Source organism: Polypterus senegalus, unplaced genomic scaffold (assembly GCF_016835505.1).
Source record: "Polypterus senegalus isolate Bchr_013 unplaced genomic scaffold, ASM1683550v1 scaffold_3584, whole genome shotgun sequence".
NCBI lineage: Eukaryota > Metazoa > Chordata > Cladistia > Polypteriformes > Polypteridae > Polypterus > Polypterus senegalus.
In genome coordinates, this window is record NW_024381544.1 from 6701 (window position 1) to 24242 (window position 17542).

General features: G+C 36.8%; 1 protein-coding gene across 1 annotated transcript; it reads right to left on the reverse strand.

The window, feature by feature from the left end:
- Positions 1-1540: 1540 nt before the first annotated feature.
- LOC120520647 (E3 ubiquitin-protein ligase NRDP1-like) lies at positions 1541-16774 on the reverse strand (the record flags this gene model as incomplete). Its single annotated transcript, XM_039742860.1, has 3 exons — positions 16739-16774; positions 1931-2145; positions 1541-1680 (listed from the first exon to the last, which is right to left on the reverse strand). Coding segments are annotated over exons 1-3 (391 nt in total), but the record flags the coding sequence as incomplete, so codon positions are not given.
- Positions 16775-17542: the final 768 nt, after the last annotated feature.

Below are 17542 nucleotides of genomic sequence, written 5' to 3' on the forward strand. Positions count from 1 at the left end.
AGGAGTATCACACAACTTATTTCTGGTGTGAATTTAAATTTTCTTCATTTAAGCGAACTGAAATACCCACACATAAGCATAATATACACAGCACACAGGTAGCATTTGAATACTCCATTTGGTAAGCATAATTCATAAAAGACATTAAGAAAGTGTGTGAATCAAAAACTTTAATTACTGTTTTTAATGAATCTATACATGTAATACAAATCTGGTAAAAATTAAGATATTCCATGTCTCGATATGGAAAAATCAGTCCAAGTGGTTTCAGATCTCATGCTATACAAAAACTTTTTTGAAAATGTTGTTGCCAAATGCAGCACATAACTGCACAAATACTGAAAACTCATTTCAGTTGTTTACAATATAACTGCTGATTAGACTGACTTAATCATTTTTAATGTTTTAATTTTAAATTTACCTCCTGAAGGCTATAACTAATTGTAATATAAGTATACATACCACTGGAAAACCACACTCTTGAAATATAACACAGAATGGATTTGCTAGCAAAATCATAATTTTGTTACTTATTTAAAATATGCGTTGTTCTCCCTGAATATCCTATTCTGTATTTTTTATTAAAGGTATAGTGTTGTTGGTCAAATGTGGAAAATAACATTTTAACTGCAAACCTGTGTCTAAATTAAGCTCTTCATTTTTTATTTTTGTTTTTCTATTAATTTTATGCTTTTGCTGGCTTGTCCTTATTAATATGGTATATATTGAAAAAGAAGCCTATGAAATAACTTGGAGTGTTCCTGTCTGGTGTAAGGGTTATATTATAGTACAATTATTAGATTAATAGTATAGGATGAGAAAAATCTGTTCATTGTATGAGGTAGATAGATAGATAGATAGATAGATAGATAGATAGATAGATAGATAGATAGATAGATAGATAGATAGATAGATAGATAGATAGATACTTTATTAATCCCAAGGAAATTCACATATTCCAGCAGCAGCATACTGATAAAGAACAATATTAAATTAAAGAGTGATAACAATGCAGGTATAACAGACAGACTATAACTCTGTATAATGTTAACGCTTACCCCGCTGGTTGAACTGAAGAGTGGCATAGTGTAGGGAGGAACGATCTCCTCAATCTGTCAGTGACAGTTAGTACTCAAATTTACATCTAGAAAAAAATAGAATGTGATATGGAAAATCTAACATTTCATAACATTTTTAAAAGAAATTTGTGAAGTCAGAATTTGTTAAAAGGGAAATCTAAAACAGATGTATTATAATTTAAGCTGTTACCTTTAAAAGGAAAACACAATTACTTAGATATTACTAGAGACCGACATTCAGTAGCTTTAGCTTATATTAGCATTTGCTGTAATTAAAAACTAAGTGCAATATTTAAGAGTATTAACTACTGTAATCTGGATATTTATACTTTGATACTTAATTGCTTACAACTATTAAAGTCTTTATAAAATGACATTAATTATATAAATGACATTGTTATATAGACACTCAATTTGTATACTGTACAGACCGTAATTGAAAATGTCCTATTGATACGTACGGGCATTGATGCATGGAATCCATCTATATTCACACTCCCGCTCATGCAGATCTATAGATTCAAATGAACAAACCATATTACATCCATGTTCTCTGTTTATGCATCGGATCTGCAGTTGATTCAAGTCATTCTTCATATACCTATTTAAAAGAGCATTTTAAAAAAATTAAAAAACAAAGGTAAAAGTGTGCTGAATTAATAATACAAATACAAATAATACAAATGTTGAAGGCAATGGTGAAGAAAAGTTTACGCAGAAGGAAAGCTATGTCCTCAGGGAGTTTTTAGCTTTGTATATATATACAGTGCAATACTGGGCTGAAAAATGAGTATTAAATTGAAAATTCAAATTGCTGAGATGTAAAGACTATGTCTTGTTGTTTTAGCTACCTGAATAAAGGCTGCAATGCTGAAACATCAAGTGATTGTCTGTCTTCAGGACAGTTATGGTGATGCACCAACCAGCCGTGGATGCAGGTACTGCAGAAGGCATGTTCACAAGGTGCCTGAAGTGGGTTTTCCAGCACATCTTGACAAATGCAGCACAGAAGTCCCTCATTCACATAGCCAACAAAGCGCTCTATATCATAGCCCATGTTGCTTGCCTAATGAGAAAAACAGCATATAAATCAGAAAATAAATAAAATTAATTACTAAAAAGACTTTTAAATAGTTGTAAAAACATATTTCAACTGTAGCTTTTACCAACCTTTATTTAAATTCACAACTGAAATCCTTATGACTTTGTGATTGTTACTAATATATTTTGAAATACCAAATTTTGCATTTTAACATTTTTGAGCTCAGTGCAATGGACCACCAATAATCAATACATACATAAAAACATGCTGAAAGAATATACAGTATCTGACAATGTTCACTGTGATTTTAATATTTTTATAGTTTACACAGGATTACAATTCATCTTAAAATTTTTAAATTGGTATACATTTGGAAAGAAAACATATATTCATTAAAACACCCTTTTCTTTTGCATAATTTAAGTATTAAAAAGATTTTTTCTTTACCTAATGTAAAATGTTCAAAGTTTACTTTTTTGGTGTCCCATTTCTTTCAAGTGTCACAGAAAACAACAAGAAGCTAGAATTAAATACATCTATATTTGGTAAATGAAGCTTCCATTTAATTATGTAATTATTACACAAAAAATATACAGTAAGTAATTATTTTTGATTGATTCTTATGAGTTATGATTGTTTTTCATCTTACCTTCTTTAAAGAATTTTTTTTTATTTTATTTATTTATTTATTTTTTTTATTTATTAATTTTATTACAATCCATACATAGCAATCAAGTTTTACAAAAAAAGAATTATGTTAAGAACAGATCGATCCCCACCCTGAGAGAGAGAGCAAGCCAAATGGTGTAAAATTTAAGGCTTGTAAAATACCTAAATTAATAAATTCTCTGTGCTTTATAAACTTATTTTAAAATATTACTGATTAGATCCTGCCATGTTTTGAAAAAAGTCTGTACAGATCCTCTAACTGAGTATTTGATTTTTCCAATTTTAAATAATATAACACATCAGTTTCCCACTGACTTAAAGAGGAGAGTTTGGGTTCTTCCAGTTTATCAGAATAAGTCTGCGTGCCAACAGTGTAGTGAATGCAATCACAATTTGTTTGTCTTTCTCCACTTTAAGCCCTCTGGAAGAACCCCAAACACAGCTGTTAATGGGTTAGGAGGGATTGTGAGTCCAAGGCTGTCTGAGAGGTAATTAAAATTTTTGTCCAGAATAATGTTAATTTGGTGCAGGCCCAGAACATGTGACCCAGTGAGGCTGGGGCTTGGTTGCAACGTTCACAGGTTGGATCATGCCCTGGAAACATTTTGGAGAGTTTTAGTCGAGACAGATGTGCTCGATATATAATTTTGAGTTGTATAATTGTATGCTTTGCGCATATGGAGCTTGAGTGAATTCTCTGCATTGCTACTTTCCACTCCTTTTCTGATATATTAATTGAGAGATCTTTTCCCAGTGTCCTCTTGGATCTTTGAAAGGAAGGGATTGTAAAATGATTTTATATATTGTAGAGATGGAGTCTAATTCCTTGAAATTGAGCAATATTTTTCCAGCGTGGATGAGGGTGCAAGATGAGGAAAATCTGGAAGGTTCTGTTTAACAAAGTTCCTGATTTGAAGATAGTGAAAGAAATTTGTAGCTGGAATGTTAAATTTGGAATGTAATTGTTCATAGGATGCAAAGACGTTGTCTATATAAAGATCTCTAAGCAAGTTAATTCCAAATTTTTCCAGATATTAAAACTGCATATGTTTGTGAAGGTTGAAAGAGGTGGTTCTCTTTGCAGGGTGCCACAGAAAGAAGCTTCTCCGTCTTAAAATGCTTTCTACATTGGTTCCAGATTCTAAGTGAGTGGAGCACAATTGGGTTATTAGTGTATTGCCGATAACGTGTGTTTATTGGAGCACAAGCAAGGAATACAAAGAAGTACTGCAAGATTTTACTTCTATTGCGGTCCATGCCTGTGTATGTTCTTCTATTTGTGTCCAGGTTCTTATCGACTGTATATTTGCGCCCAGTAATAAAACTGGAAGTTAGGTAGAGCCATGCCCTTCTGCCTTTTGTCTTTGTAGGGTCGCTCTTTTGATGCGTGGATGTTTTGAATTCCAAATAAATGAGGTTATTGTTGAATCTAATTGCTTAAAGAACGATTTATTAATGTATATTGGTATGTTTTGAAATAAAAAGGAGCTTAGGAAGAATATTCATCTTAACAGTGTTAATTCTTCCAGCTAGTGTGAGATGAAGGGTTGACCATCTATGCAAGTCTTGTTTAATTTTTTCCATGCAGACGCGAAATTTTGTTGATAAGAGCTTTATGTTTACTTGTGATGTTTACCCCAGGTATTTAAACTGTTCTGCAATGATAAAAGGTAGGGTGTCTAATCTAATATTATATGCTTGAGAATTCACGGAAAGAGTACACTTTTATTCAGATTAATTCTGAGACCAGAGAGCTTTTGAAATTCTGTGAGTGCTGCTAAGACTGCAGGCACAGAATTTTCTGGGTCCGATATATACAGTACCATGTCATCTGCATATAATGAGATTTTCTGTTCCAGTCCTTCTCTGCTAATCCCCTTTATCTGATCAGTATTTCGACAATGTATTGCCAGTGGTTCAATGGCAATTGCAAACAGCAGCGGTGACAAAGGGCATCCTTGTCTTGTGCCACGTTCTAGTTTAAAGTAGTCTGAGCAAATGTTATTGATGCAAACTGAAGCTTCTGGGTTAGTATACAGTAATTTAATCCATGCACAAATGTTGGGCCAAACCCAAACTTCTCCAAAATAGTAAAAGGTATTTCCATTCAATCATGTCGAATGCTTTTTCTGCATCCAATGATAATAATATTTCTGGGGTGTTTGATTTAGTTGGTGAGTATATTACATTAAACAGGCGTCGAAGATTTGAAGATAAGTGTGGCCCCTAATAAATCCAGTTTGGTCTTGTGATATTACGAGGGAGCACTTTCTCCATCCTTCTAGCTATGATTTTAGAGAGTATTTTAACGTCGTTATTCAGAAGTGAAATTGGTCTGTATGATGCACATTGTAATAAGTCCTTATTTTGTTTTGGAAAGACAGTGATTAGTGCTTGGCGAAAGGTTTGTGGAAGAGATTGGTTATCTCTGGCTTCTGTAAATGTTGCTAATAGGAGGGAGCTAGCTGAGCGGAGAATTTCTTGTAAAACTCTGCAGGGTAGCCGTCAGGGCCTGCTGCTTTTCCACCTTGGAGTGACTTTATAGCATCCAGTAATTCTGATAATGACAGAGGTTTATCGAGTTCCTCCACACTAAAAGCGTCAATTTGTGGTATCTGTAATGTATCCAGAAATGCATTAGATTGTATATTGTCTTCTTTAAACTCAGTAGTATATAGGGATTTATAGTAGTCTCTAAAAGTGTACATTATATTTTTGTGTTCGATGATTTTATCTCCGTTCGTGTTAGTGATTACCGAGATTGCGCTGTGTACATCTTGCTTGTGAATTTGTTGCGCTAAAAGCTTATTAGCTTTCTCTCCATGTTCATAATAATGATGTCTGGATTTGTAAATTAGTTGTTCAGTTTCTTTAGTTGTCAAGAGGTTTAATTCTGAATGTAGAGCCTGCCTCCTCTTATGTAGAGTCTCGCTTGGTAGTCTGGCATGTTCTTCATCTATTTTAGTAATTTCGCTTTTATCTCTGCTACTTTCTTCGCTTCGGATTTATTTCTGTGGGAAAGATATGAGATAATCTGTCCTCTTAAGAAGGCCTTAAGAGTTTCCCAGAGTATTCCTGCAGAGATCTCAGGGGATGTATTTGTCTCTAGAAAGAATTGATTTGTTTGGATATAAATTCAGTACAATTCTCGTCAGCTAATAGAAGCGGGTTGAGGGCCATCTGGGTGAGTGTATGGGGCTTAGTAATTTCAGCTCCAAGATCATGGAGCATGGTCTGAAATAACAATAGCATCGTATTTACAAGATTTAATCTTAGGCAAGAAGTTATTATCTATAAAGAAGTAATCAATCCTTGAGTAGCAATGATGTACTGGTGAGTAGAAAGAATATGTTCTTGAATTTGGGTTTAAAAACCTCCAGGGATCTGATAAGTTGTGATCAGTTATAAACTTTGTAATTATCTTTGCGGTGTTAGTTGCGTTCCCCTGTGGAGGAAGTCTTATCTAAAAGTGGATTTAGAACACAATTAAAGTCCCCAGCCATTATAAGTTTATGAGTGTTCAGATTGGGAATGGATGCAAATAAATTTTGTATAAATTCCTTATCATCAACATTAGGTGCATAAACATTTATCAAAATCATTTTACAGTTAGATAAGTCTCCCATGACCATCACATATCTCCCTTCAGGATCCAATACTACATCTGATGCTACAAATGGTACTGTTCTATGTATGAGAATTCCCACCCTCTAGTTTTCTTTGTAAAACTAGAATGGAACATTTGACCAGTCCAGTCTTTTTGCAGTAAGTAGTGGGTTTCCTGTAAAAATACTATTTTAGCATTTAGACCTGTTAGGTGAGAAAGTACTTTCTTTCTCTTTAATTCGTGATTCAGGCCTTTAACATTCCAGCTTACGAAGTTAACTGTCCCATCATGGAGACACTGATTCTGAGTTTTTGATGTCATTTTATAGTCTTAACTGGAAGTGAAATAGTTTAGGTCTTAATTTCCTATTCCCCAAGAGTTGTTGCCATGCAGCTTATTATTACGTTGATAGTTATAATTATAAAGATTGAGATGATAGATTAGGTATAGATCAAGCCTGCTCTCTTTCTCTTCCCCTTAACCCCCTCCCTTTTTGCCTCCCCAAGTGAGGCTAAAACCCACTTCACGCAGTCCCAGTCCTCTGACATACCCAGAGACAGAGCACGTCCAAAGCACATCAAGCCCCCATGCAGTGGCGCTTTAAGGTTAAAAGATAGAGATATCTGTTACCAATATAGTCTTTAAAAGAGGAAAAAAAAAAAGAATTTTGCACTTAATATATATATATATAATCTTCAGCAATTTTAGTGCATGAAGATGATACCCCCAGATAATAAACCCAGGTGATGGTGTTAAAGATGTGTCCAAAATAAGCATAACAAGTCTTAATGCAGTAATAGCAATAACAGTAAACCAAGGGTATGATATTGAACAGTCTCATTTAGGGTACACATGAAATAATTAGAAAAGAAAAAAGAAAAAAGAGGAGGAAAACGTAATTAAGCACAATAAAACATAAACATTTAGCGCCCTAGTAATACTAAGTAATAATAAGTAATAAGTAAGTAATAATAAGAATATATGAGAATATATGCTGATAAAAAACCCGTATTTTAAAACAAATAGATCAGACAGTAGATTATTAATCCTAGCATTATCATTTACCGCCATGACTCACAATTATGTATCAGAATAGTCCCGGGATCAGCTTTCTTAATTCATTTTCTGCTTCTTCCTTGCTAGCGAAGACATAGAATTGACCCTGCCATTCCACTTTCAGTTTTGCGGATACAGGAGGCTATATTTGACACTGGCTTGCCGTAGCAGCTGTTTAATATTATAGAAGGCTGCGCGTTTAATAGCTGTTGCTGGAGAGAAGTCAAGGAAGATACGAATGTGGCTATTTTCATATATAATATCTTCCTTTAAAGAATTTTTAAGTAACTGCAAATGAATTAATCCAAACTAAAGTCCTAAATTTAAAATAACATACATTTTCCTAAAACATATACTGTTTGTGGATGTATACTTGAAAGCAAGTTAGAAAGATGCCTTATTAAAAATGTATTTTACAAGATATTATTTACATAAACATATCAATTATAAATAAAAACTCAATAAAAACCTTCCATCCTAATCAATTACTTGATGCAAGCATACGTTTAACTGCGCTGTTTTAATTACCAAGCTTACAACACATCACTGTTGACATTTCACTGGAATATTATGTATCACTGGTTCACCTCCACTACCTCAGTACACATGAGACTGTAAGCCAATGGAGGTATTCAGTAACAAACAACGTACATATTACTTCCAAATCAACAAAACATAAACCGTGGATAATAATAAAAATGAATACATGCATAAAGAAGGGAACATTATTTTTATTTCTTCATCAACCAATTCACCTCACTCTGAATGGAACATAATAAACTGAAGCTACTGAAATTCAAGTTAGTAGTTTTCCAACCTGAAATAGCATAAACACACGTCAAATCAAAAATATGAACAACTTCAGTCCAGACATCAATTTATGAATTATTTTTTTATACAGAAGCAACACTAAAACACATCATTAAAAATTATGCTAATGGCATATTATTAATCGCATCTTGAAAAATTATGATTTTGTAATAATATTTGCTTTTGCAGCAGATATAAAAATTTGACTGTTTTCACCTTAACTGAAAAAAAACAAACTCAAAACATATTTCACCACCATAAAAGCACATAAGTATATCTTTGAAAAATCATGAAGAATGCAAGAATTATCATTTTCCATGCTGAGAAGATCGGGCAAAGCCTATAGCTTATTGCTGGACCTGAACACCTACGGGAGCCCTCTGCAAGAGGCAAGACTTCATCTACATGGAAGACCAGAGGCCTCATGCATAACGTTGTGCATAGAATTTGCACTATAACATGACGTAAGCACAAAAGCAGAAATGTGCTTACACACAAAAAAATCCAGATGCATAAATCTGTGCGAACGCCAGCTTCCACGTTCTTCTGCTACATAAATCCCGGTCACTGTGAAAATTAATGCACGTGCCTGCTGCCTCACCCCAACTCCTCCCAGAATTACACCTCTTTGAATATGCAAATCAATATAAACAGCCCTTAAGTTCAGCTCTCTGTGAAAAGGCAATGGCAAAAGCACGAGGGAAAAAAGAATTTCAGCGAATACCAAGTGGAGGCAAGGAAAAACATACTATTTGTTGATTTAAACAGTGGTATAAACAACTAAAGGAAGTTGATCGAGTGACACAGCGTGTCGGAGAAACTCAAAAGCTCAAGTTCACAAAGTTGCACAGTGCCCGAAATAAAAAAGTTGTCACATATCAAAGTCGCAGTGAAAAGGCGAGTCGTAGCCCACCGTCTTGAGTCTCATATGAAAGCTTATTAGGGTACAGAGCAAAAAAAAAGGCACACAGTGGGGAAAAATGCACGAAATGTCAACTTTAATCTAATAATTAAAATACTGAGATGTATACGTGATATCATTTTCATGATGATAGGAGTTAAAAGCATGTTATTAAACATGGGAACACGGTGGCGCAGTGATTGTTCATATCTCACGCAAGATGCTTGCTGCGCCATACACGACCTTCGATGAAACACTTTATTGTAGCAGTACTGTCTCTGTCGAAAGTACTAATCTTCAATTTTGTCCTTACTTTTCTTTCTCCAAATACCAAATCGCTATATAATCAGCTCTTTAAGCTTAGAACGCTGATTCTTCAAAACTTTTAAGGAACATTGAAATATCTTCGTAGTACGTGTTTAATTATTCTATCTATCTATTCTTCCAGTGTCGCATCAGCACCTGCAAGAATACAGCGCGAGGCAGGAACAATCCGTGAATGGAGCGCCAGCGGCTCACTAGCGCTCCGGTACCGTGTCCTCACATGTTTAATCAATAACAATATAGATTATTTAAATTAAGTTAAACTTTTATCTGTATAATATAATAAATATATTTTGCTGCATTCCATCTTAAAAATATCATCATCATATGTAAATAACAGCTTTATAAGGTGGCTCAGGTTGTGCAATATTATTAACTGTATCACAAGTTTACAGTGAGGTAATTGTACTTATAAGTCCAAACAGTTCTACAAGGAGCACTTGATGTACTGATTGAGTGCGTTTAGAGTTCTTGGGATGAAACTGTTTCTGAAACGCGAGGAAAGGCTCTGAAGCGTTTGCCTTATGAGAGCACTTCAATAGACAGCATGGCTGAGACAGCATTTGCTTGATGCTGTATACCGATAATTCTCTTTCCGATCAGCTGCTGTAGAGCTGTGATTCACACTCAGATACAGTGATATAAATACTCCAAGTGATGCAGTGAGAGTAATATGGAAAAAGATGATCTGATGTGGCAACCTCTAACAGGAGCAGCTGAAAGACGAAGAAGAAGGCAAAGTGATAGTAACAACACTAAAGCAGTTATGGTATTTGGAATAGTTTGACCATTCTAGAACCATTATATTGTTACTGGTTAATTACAATCAGATGCATCAAACTAATAAACAATATGTAGGTTAATTTCAGTGTATTTATAAAGCAGCACAGAGATGTGGATCTAAAAAGAAATGGTAAACTCACAGGAACAGTAGCACTGCTTGCGATTTGGCGTTACCAGTCTGCAAAACTAAGCGCAGAACTTGTGTAATGACAGGGTATGAGCTACCATGGAAATGTGCGGCATTACGCCAAGTTTAGGTTTTATACATCACAATTTGAACGCGGAAAAGTTCTCACGAATACATTTGTGCGTGACGCACCGCTTATACCGCGCCCCAGGACATTTTGTGTGAGAGTCAGAAAACATCTCAAAGGTAATACAACGCTAATGACTACTAACCTTATGAAATATGAGAAATCTGCAGTGGGTTTACCTTAAAGAGAAGCACTGTATTGCTTCTTTAATAAAATTTGTAGACATAGCAGTTTAAAAGTGAATAACTTGACACTTTAAGTTGTCCTAAAACCTAGAAGCAGCTGTGTTCCTTTGAGACTCTTTTGGCTTTAAATTTTTAATATCAGAGTTTTAACTAGCAAGATGTTTTACATAAAATGATTTTTATCAGTGATAGGAAAAAGACTTTATATTTTAATAATATTAATAATAATACAGTAGTCCCCTGCAAAGTCGCTGTTCAGAGTTCGTGGCCTCAGTCATTCTGGATTTTCTCTACTTTAGAACCTAACTAATAATTGTTAGTAGAAACTGCAAATATCCTCTGCAATTTTTATGGCTTTTTTGTGGCAATGCACTGTAGAGAGAACAGGAAGCAGCTGTAGAGAAAAACCGACTTGGGATGGTGAAAGTAGCCAATAGAATTTGAAACTGCAATTCCCAGCAGTCGCTGCAGTGGCTCTGATTGGTCTTCTGCTGAGGGTGCTGGTCAAAGGATGTCAGCGCGGCTTTTAAAAAGGGGGCCGGTGACCAAAAGCAAAAAAAAAAAAAGTTTTTGTAACTTGTGTTTCAAGTTCCTCTCTGTTTGCCTCTTTTGGGTTACCTGTACTTATTCATTTTGTCCTGGATTGTTTTGTGCGTCTGGATTGTCTGCCTGTGTACATGAGGACACATGTGGATTCATGGCCATCCTGCAAAGAAAGGAGCGCCCTGAACCCGTCTCTCACCATTTCAGGAACTACCGGTAGGACTATCTGTACATTCACATTCAATGCGCAGATCTCTGAACTATCCATTTCATCATTACATTTCACCCATTGTTGTTTTTCATGATTTACCGCGGTGTGTTTTGTTTGTGCTTTGTTGTATTTAATGTGTAATCGCCATAAGGGGAACAGGGGTGGTATCGTTGTTTTATTTCATTTGTTTTCTTTTCACATTCTTTATTTGCTGTTTGATTACCAGTTTGCTTTTTTTTTGTCTCTCAAGGCTGGGTGCGCCCTTGGAATCTTCAGCATAAAAAATAAATAAATCACTGTCTTTCTCGATTGTGCTTTATGACGCTTATGCTTACTTAAAAGCCTAAGCAGCACGCGGTCCTTTTTGGCTGATTGCTTTATTTCTCTCTCTTCCTCCAAGCATGGGGTGGGCCTTTGCTCCCTATGATGTTTGTCTTTTGTTTAATCGATAACAAACTGCATGAGACATGTTTGTTTGAAGTGTTTGAATGAAGTTTAAACTGCAGTACGGGCCGGTTTATACTTAACAGAACGCTCGACGCGCCTCGATCATGGCTGCCACCGCTTCCCAGCGCTTCATTTCACGCGTCCTCTGAGCAGATCCTCAGAAATTAACGCGATGCATGACGCAGTTGCAGTACCAGCAAAAGTCGGAGGGCGGAGTGTGCTAAAAAGTCAGCGTGACGTCCAGAGTCTCTGTTTACTATCTACATGTGACAGAAAGCCTCTAGGCAGATCCCTACGGAATCGGAGTGCATGCTTCGCTGTTTGATGAATGGTTCGAGCTGTGTAAGCAAAATGCCGATATACAGATGCATCGTGGTGCTTTTATATCCAAGCATTGCATATTCCTGATCGTGAATGATACATTTTGAAAGTCTCAATACAATCTTTGTGCCGTCTTTTTTTTTTTTTTGAACTTCACAACAGCAACATAATGTATAGTGCTGTATTGAGCCACTGAAAAAAAAAAAGGACATGGTGAAACTATGTGTTTTGATTAAAGTGGAAATTTTGGCTTTAATCTCGAAATGTCCACTTAACCTCATAGTTTACTTTATCATTAAAGCAGACCATCGAAATGTCATCCCAGTTTTAATCAGCTACGAGTTTCTTGACCTGGACAACAGCGGCAAGCAGCAATATATCACACAGAACAAATTAATTAGAATCTTTAGATTTATACTTGATATCACTTTCCATGATGAAATGCATTAAAAGTGCTATTTACATTTTATATAATTTCAGTTAAATAATGAATACTGTTAATAATTACAAACATGGGGCAGGGGCCATCCTAGCCTGTTTGGTGCCCTGGTGAACACCCTCTGGTCCACACCCACCCCCACCTCACACCCACAAACAAATACAAATATATTAAAGATTGTACATTAACATATTTTATTGTAAACACTGTTGTCGAACCCATGCTGAATTTAACCAGATAAACATGATATATAACTTACATATAAATTGGAAGAAATAGAACTTTAAATATAAAACAAGCACACACAGAAGTCAAAATAAGACATACATATACAATTATTATATTAAGTACAAAAGGCAGATTCAATTAAAATAAGGCATTCCTAAATTGCACAATTAACATGATTGCACATCGCACAACACACACTGATATGAAATAATTGTCATCTAAATCAGGACCTTTCTTGCCTTCTTGATGCAAAGTCATCATAACGTCATCATTTGAAATCTGGTCAGCAATTGCATGATTGATGCTGATGATGGTAAGGCCAGTGAGGCTTTCCTGACTATAGTGGACCTGATATGTCTTCACAAGCCAGCTTGAAAAGCTCCCTCTGCTGAAGTCCCAATTACAGGCAGAGTAACTGCAATTTTCAGAGCCATCCACAAATTTGGGTATATTTCTGAGAGTTCACTGTCATCACAAAGTTCAGCAGCTCAAGAGAGGTCATAGATTTTGATGGTAAGTCAGGCAAATTATTAATCTCCTGTGCAAGCTCTCTGCATGCAAGTCTGATTGGTCCTGAAAAGCAAAGTAGCACTGAGGGCCTTACACTGTTCAGTGAGGTCATCATTTGAGAGATTTGGAAAATATGTCAGTACTCCAATTTTCTCCCACATTTTCCAATGTGGTGAATCTCTTTGGATGGAAGACACTGCAGCATCAACAACAACATTAAAAAGGTCATCTCCAGCTTCTTTGGGCATCACCAATGGTTCATCAAATGTTTCGTAAGAGAAGTGCCGCTTTGTAGACCCTCAGTCTTTTGTGCAGAACAGCCTCTATGTTCATGTCCTCACACATATCCTTGGTGACATTTGTGCAGATGCAAAGCCTGTTGCTCTGTAGTTGCGGAGACCTCTTTTGTCTTTTTGAGGAGATTGATCGCTACATCCACATGCATGTTGGGAGACTGCATGAGCTTGCTCACATGGTGGGTTTGGTTCAGAATGTCATGCCACACCACTGTACAAATGCTGAATCTGTATGATCTCACCTCCTCAGACAAAGACTGGGCCTCAATCTTTATGACTGAGTATTTGGTGTGGTCTCTCACCTCAATCAAAGTCTCTCTCACTGCAGATGCTTGGTACCTCGGGGGCCCTCAACACTGTTGATCTTACTTTCCCACCTTGTTTGTGATTCACATCTTCCGTAATGTTAGCATGTTTTTCAGGATGGCCCATCTCTGAGTGGAGGCTTAAAACAAATTGTAAAGTTTTTGCAAAATCCCAAAGTAACTTGTGGCATCAATAGATCCCTATGCAGCATCTGCCACAACCAAATTCAGTGCATGAGCCCACAGTTCCAGGAGCCTGGCTTGAATCCCCTTGTTTGTTCCCCATCTTGGCCCCATTGTCATATGACTGACCTGTGCAGTCCTAAAAGGGGAATTTCAGCTCTTCCAGCCTGTTTAAAATCATAGATGTAAAATGTTTCCTGTGGATTCTTTAGCTTCCAATAAACCTATAAAATACTCCTTAATATGTGGCTTCTCTTGTAATGACACAATCCAAATCACAACTGACAGCTGAGTGCAATCTAGAATTATGGAGAAAACTTTGCCAGCTTGACATCAACAACCATTGTTGAAGGATCTTGCTACTCAACAACTCAATGAGTTTGTTTTGTACATGGTGACTGAGATAGCTGGTGTGACTGCAAGTGCCTTCTGGACACGTTAATGTGCTTTTGCATTATGGGATCAAACCTTGCCATGAGTTCAACTTCTTTAGAAAATTGCCATTTGATGGAGAAAACAATGTTTCTGTGTGTCCCTTAGTGCTAAATTCTGATTGCAAGAGACTGAATGATAGCATTGAGGTGAGTCAGCACCGCTCTCCATCTTATTTTCTCAGCCTGCAGAAGTGCCATCTCTTGTTTGTCAATTGTTTCACCTTTTGTAATCCTCACTACCAGTTCTTTCCATGCTTTCATGGAGTTATGTTGTTCAGGACTATTGTCAGTAAGGTGAGAAGAGAACTGGCATGCTTCCAATCTGTCAGTTCAGAACTTGTTAAATTGATGTGTCTTTTAGAAAACAGCTTGCAGCAGAAGCAAAAAGGCTGTTGTTTTTCTATAATATACTAGTCAGTTTCTAGGCATCTTTTCACCGCTTTAAATAGTGTATTCTTAATATACTGGTGGTGGCAACTTCTTCCATCACCCTCATTTCTAGGGAAAACAAAGTCAGGTGCTACCTTACTTGGTCCTTTGCAAACCAGCTATATTCAAATGCTATCAGTGATATCTGAAGGCCAGTTTGCAGGGTCCGTGAGGCAGGGCTCATCCTCAGGGTGTTCAGCTCCAGGCATTTCTATGAGCATACATTTGCATTAGTATACAAGTTATTTGGGAAAACACAGCATTCATATGGCGAGCAGTCTTTGCAAAATATTATGCAACACACACACACACACACTGGGGTACACACAATCACACCTGAAGTGGCCGCAATTGGGTCTTCATTCTCGGGTTCAGACATTTGTGGAGACACATATGTGGCTGAGGAGGTGGACGGTCTTCATCTTGGCAGTGGCAGAGGGTGCTCCAAAATATTTCAGAAGTGCCCCTGAATAGAAACCCAATATAAAACTCTGATACATGCAGGCATCATTTTCATAATTAAAACAAACATATAATTTTGCCCAATTTATCAAATATTCAGAATTATATGTATAACAAGTATTTTATTGAATAGGCTACCACAACATCAGTGTTTGAAGTAATGCATTACTCTGTAAAATTTCAGTAAGATAACTTTCCTAAATAATGTAGCCTAATAATGTAATGGGGATTTTTTTTTTTGCTAAGTCAGCTAGACTACAACAGAATACTATTGTCCGTTTTAGCGTAGCATAGTATGCAAACGGCTAACAAACAGCCATTATAATTGCCATACATTGAGAATAGGAGACAAATCAACAATATACCTCTTCCAATTAATGGCTAATTAATATTATGCTGAACACGGTCCAAAAGATTCAATAAGCCACATCAGTGTCTACTGTCTGTCTACTGTTTACTATCATAGCCAAGTGCTAACAAACGTAAACAGAAGTTTTCCCTATCCCTGCTAATTAATGTTATCTTGTTTCAGGATACATGTCATGCATAATACCCGCCATTATCCAATGACACATCTGCTTTTCTTTTATCTTTGCTCGCTTCTCCTCCTCTTCTTTCTTTTCTAAACTGAGCACCTGATGGCTTTGACCTTTCTTGTCCATCTTCCATCGTGTTAATTTGCACTCCAGTATCAACACAACGTAAACTAATAGACCTACACCTTAGTGCTCAGAATCAGTTAGTATGGGGTTTCACGATTTCGCATAACCCAGAAATGAATTGTGACATAATGGGCTTGGGTTGAATATTATGAATGAAATGTGCTTTATTTGAAGCACCCTCCTTTCTCGACAGGTTGTGTGTGAGACTTCAGCTACAGCAGCAGCAAGCAGGCGACCGAGGGAAAACCCCACACTCACTTCCCGCATATATGGGTGTGATAGAATTTAGAAAACACATCATTGCAAATTATAAGTCTATATCATAATGTCTGGTGCTTTTGTGTTTGTTTGTTTTATTTTGTTTTATTTTGCGAGCTGGTTATTAGATGCTGCCCAGCCAGCCAGAGAATCCCGACCCAGCCTTCCTCCCCGGGCAGCAGGCGACCTCTATATGGAGGGCTTACTCCCCAAATAGGCAATAGAAAACCATTGGTGCCTATGCAATCCCAAAATGCGCTGGCATGATGTCAGGGCAGCATGGGTGCGCTAAATTTTTACCGATGCTACCTCACGATGCCGCCTTGCAACGCCCATGTCGCCATATCAAACCGCACTGCATGGGGAATAATTACACATGGGGTGACACGGTGGTGGGTGGTAGCACTGCTGTCTCGCAGGGAGTTATGTTGCCTGTATTTCCTGCTTGTATTCCACACTGTGCTCCGTCCCCTTCCAAAAGATATGCAGATTTGGGATTTGGTGCCCAAAATGACGCCAATGTATGTGTCTGCATGTATTCACCTTAGGGCATGAGCTGAGGCCTCGCCCAGGGATTGTTTCTCACTGTGCCCAGTGCTTGCTGGAATGGACTCATCCCTGGATTGATGAATTTAATCAATAAAAATCCTTTCAGAGATATTGCGTAGGGTGTCATCGGAATTTAATAGGTGTTCTAGGCAATTCACAACACAGAGAAACCGAACATGTTCTCACCGTGAGAATATCTCGCACTGCCACCTGGTGGATTCCTCTAGATTTACGTAGCACGCGCCAAGTATAAAAACTACAACGCTTGTGTAGCAGGGGCGTGAAATATAATCCGCCCTAAGACTAGCTCGAAGCATCTGCACTTATCTGTCTGCTTGCACGCAGCCAGTTTAATGCAGTTGGCTCAGTGATTTACATCCATGGTGTCAGTTGCACTTTGTACATATTGTTCCAGTAGTTTTGAAAATAATTTTTACAGTTTATTAGCAGTGTGTAAAATGCTCCTGTTGCAGTAATTGTGATGCACTTTGCATGGAAAAAAAATTGTTCTATTAAAATTTCACTTTTTCTTTGTGAATTGTGAAACGAGCTGCA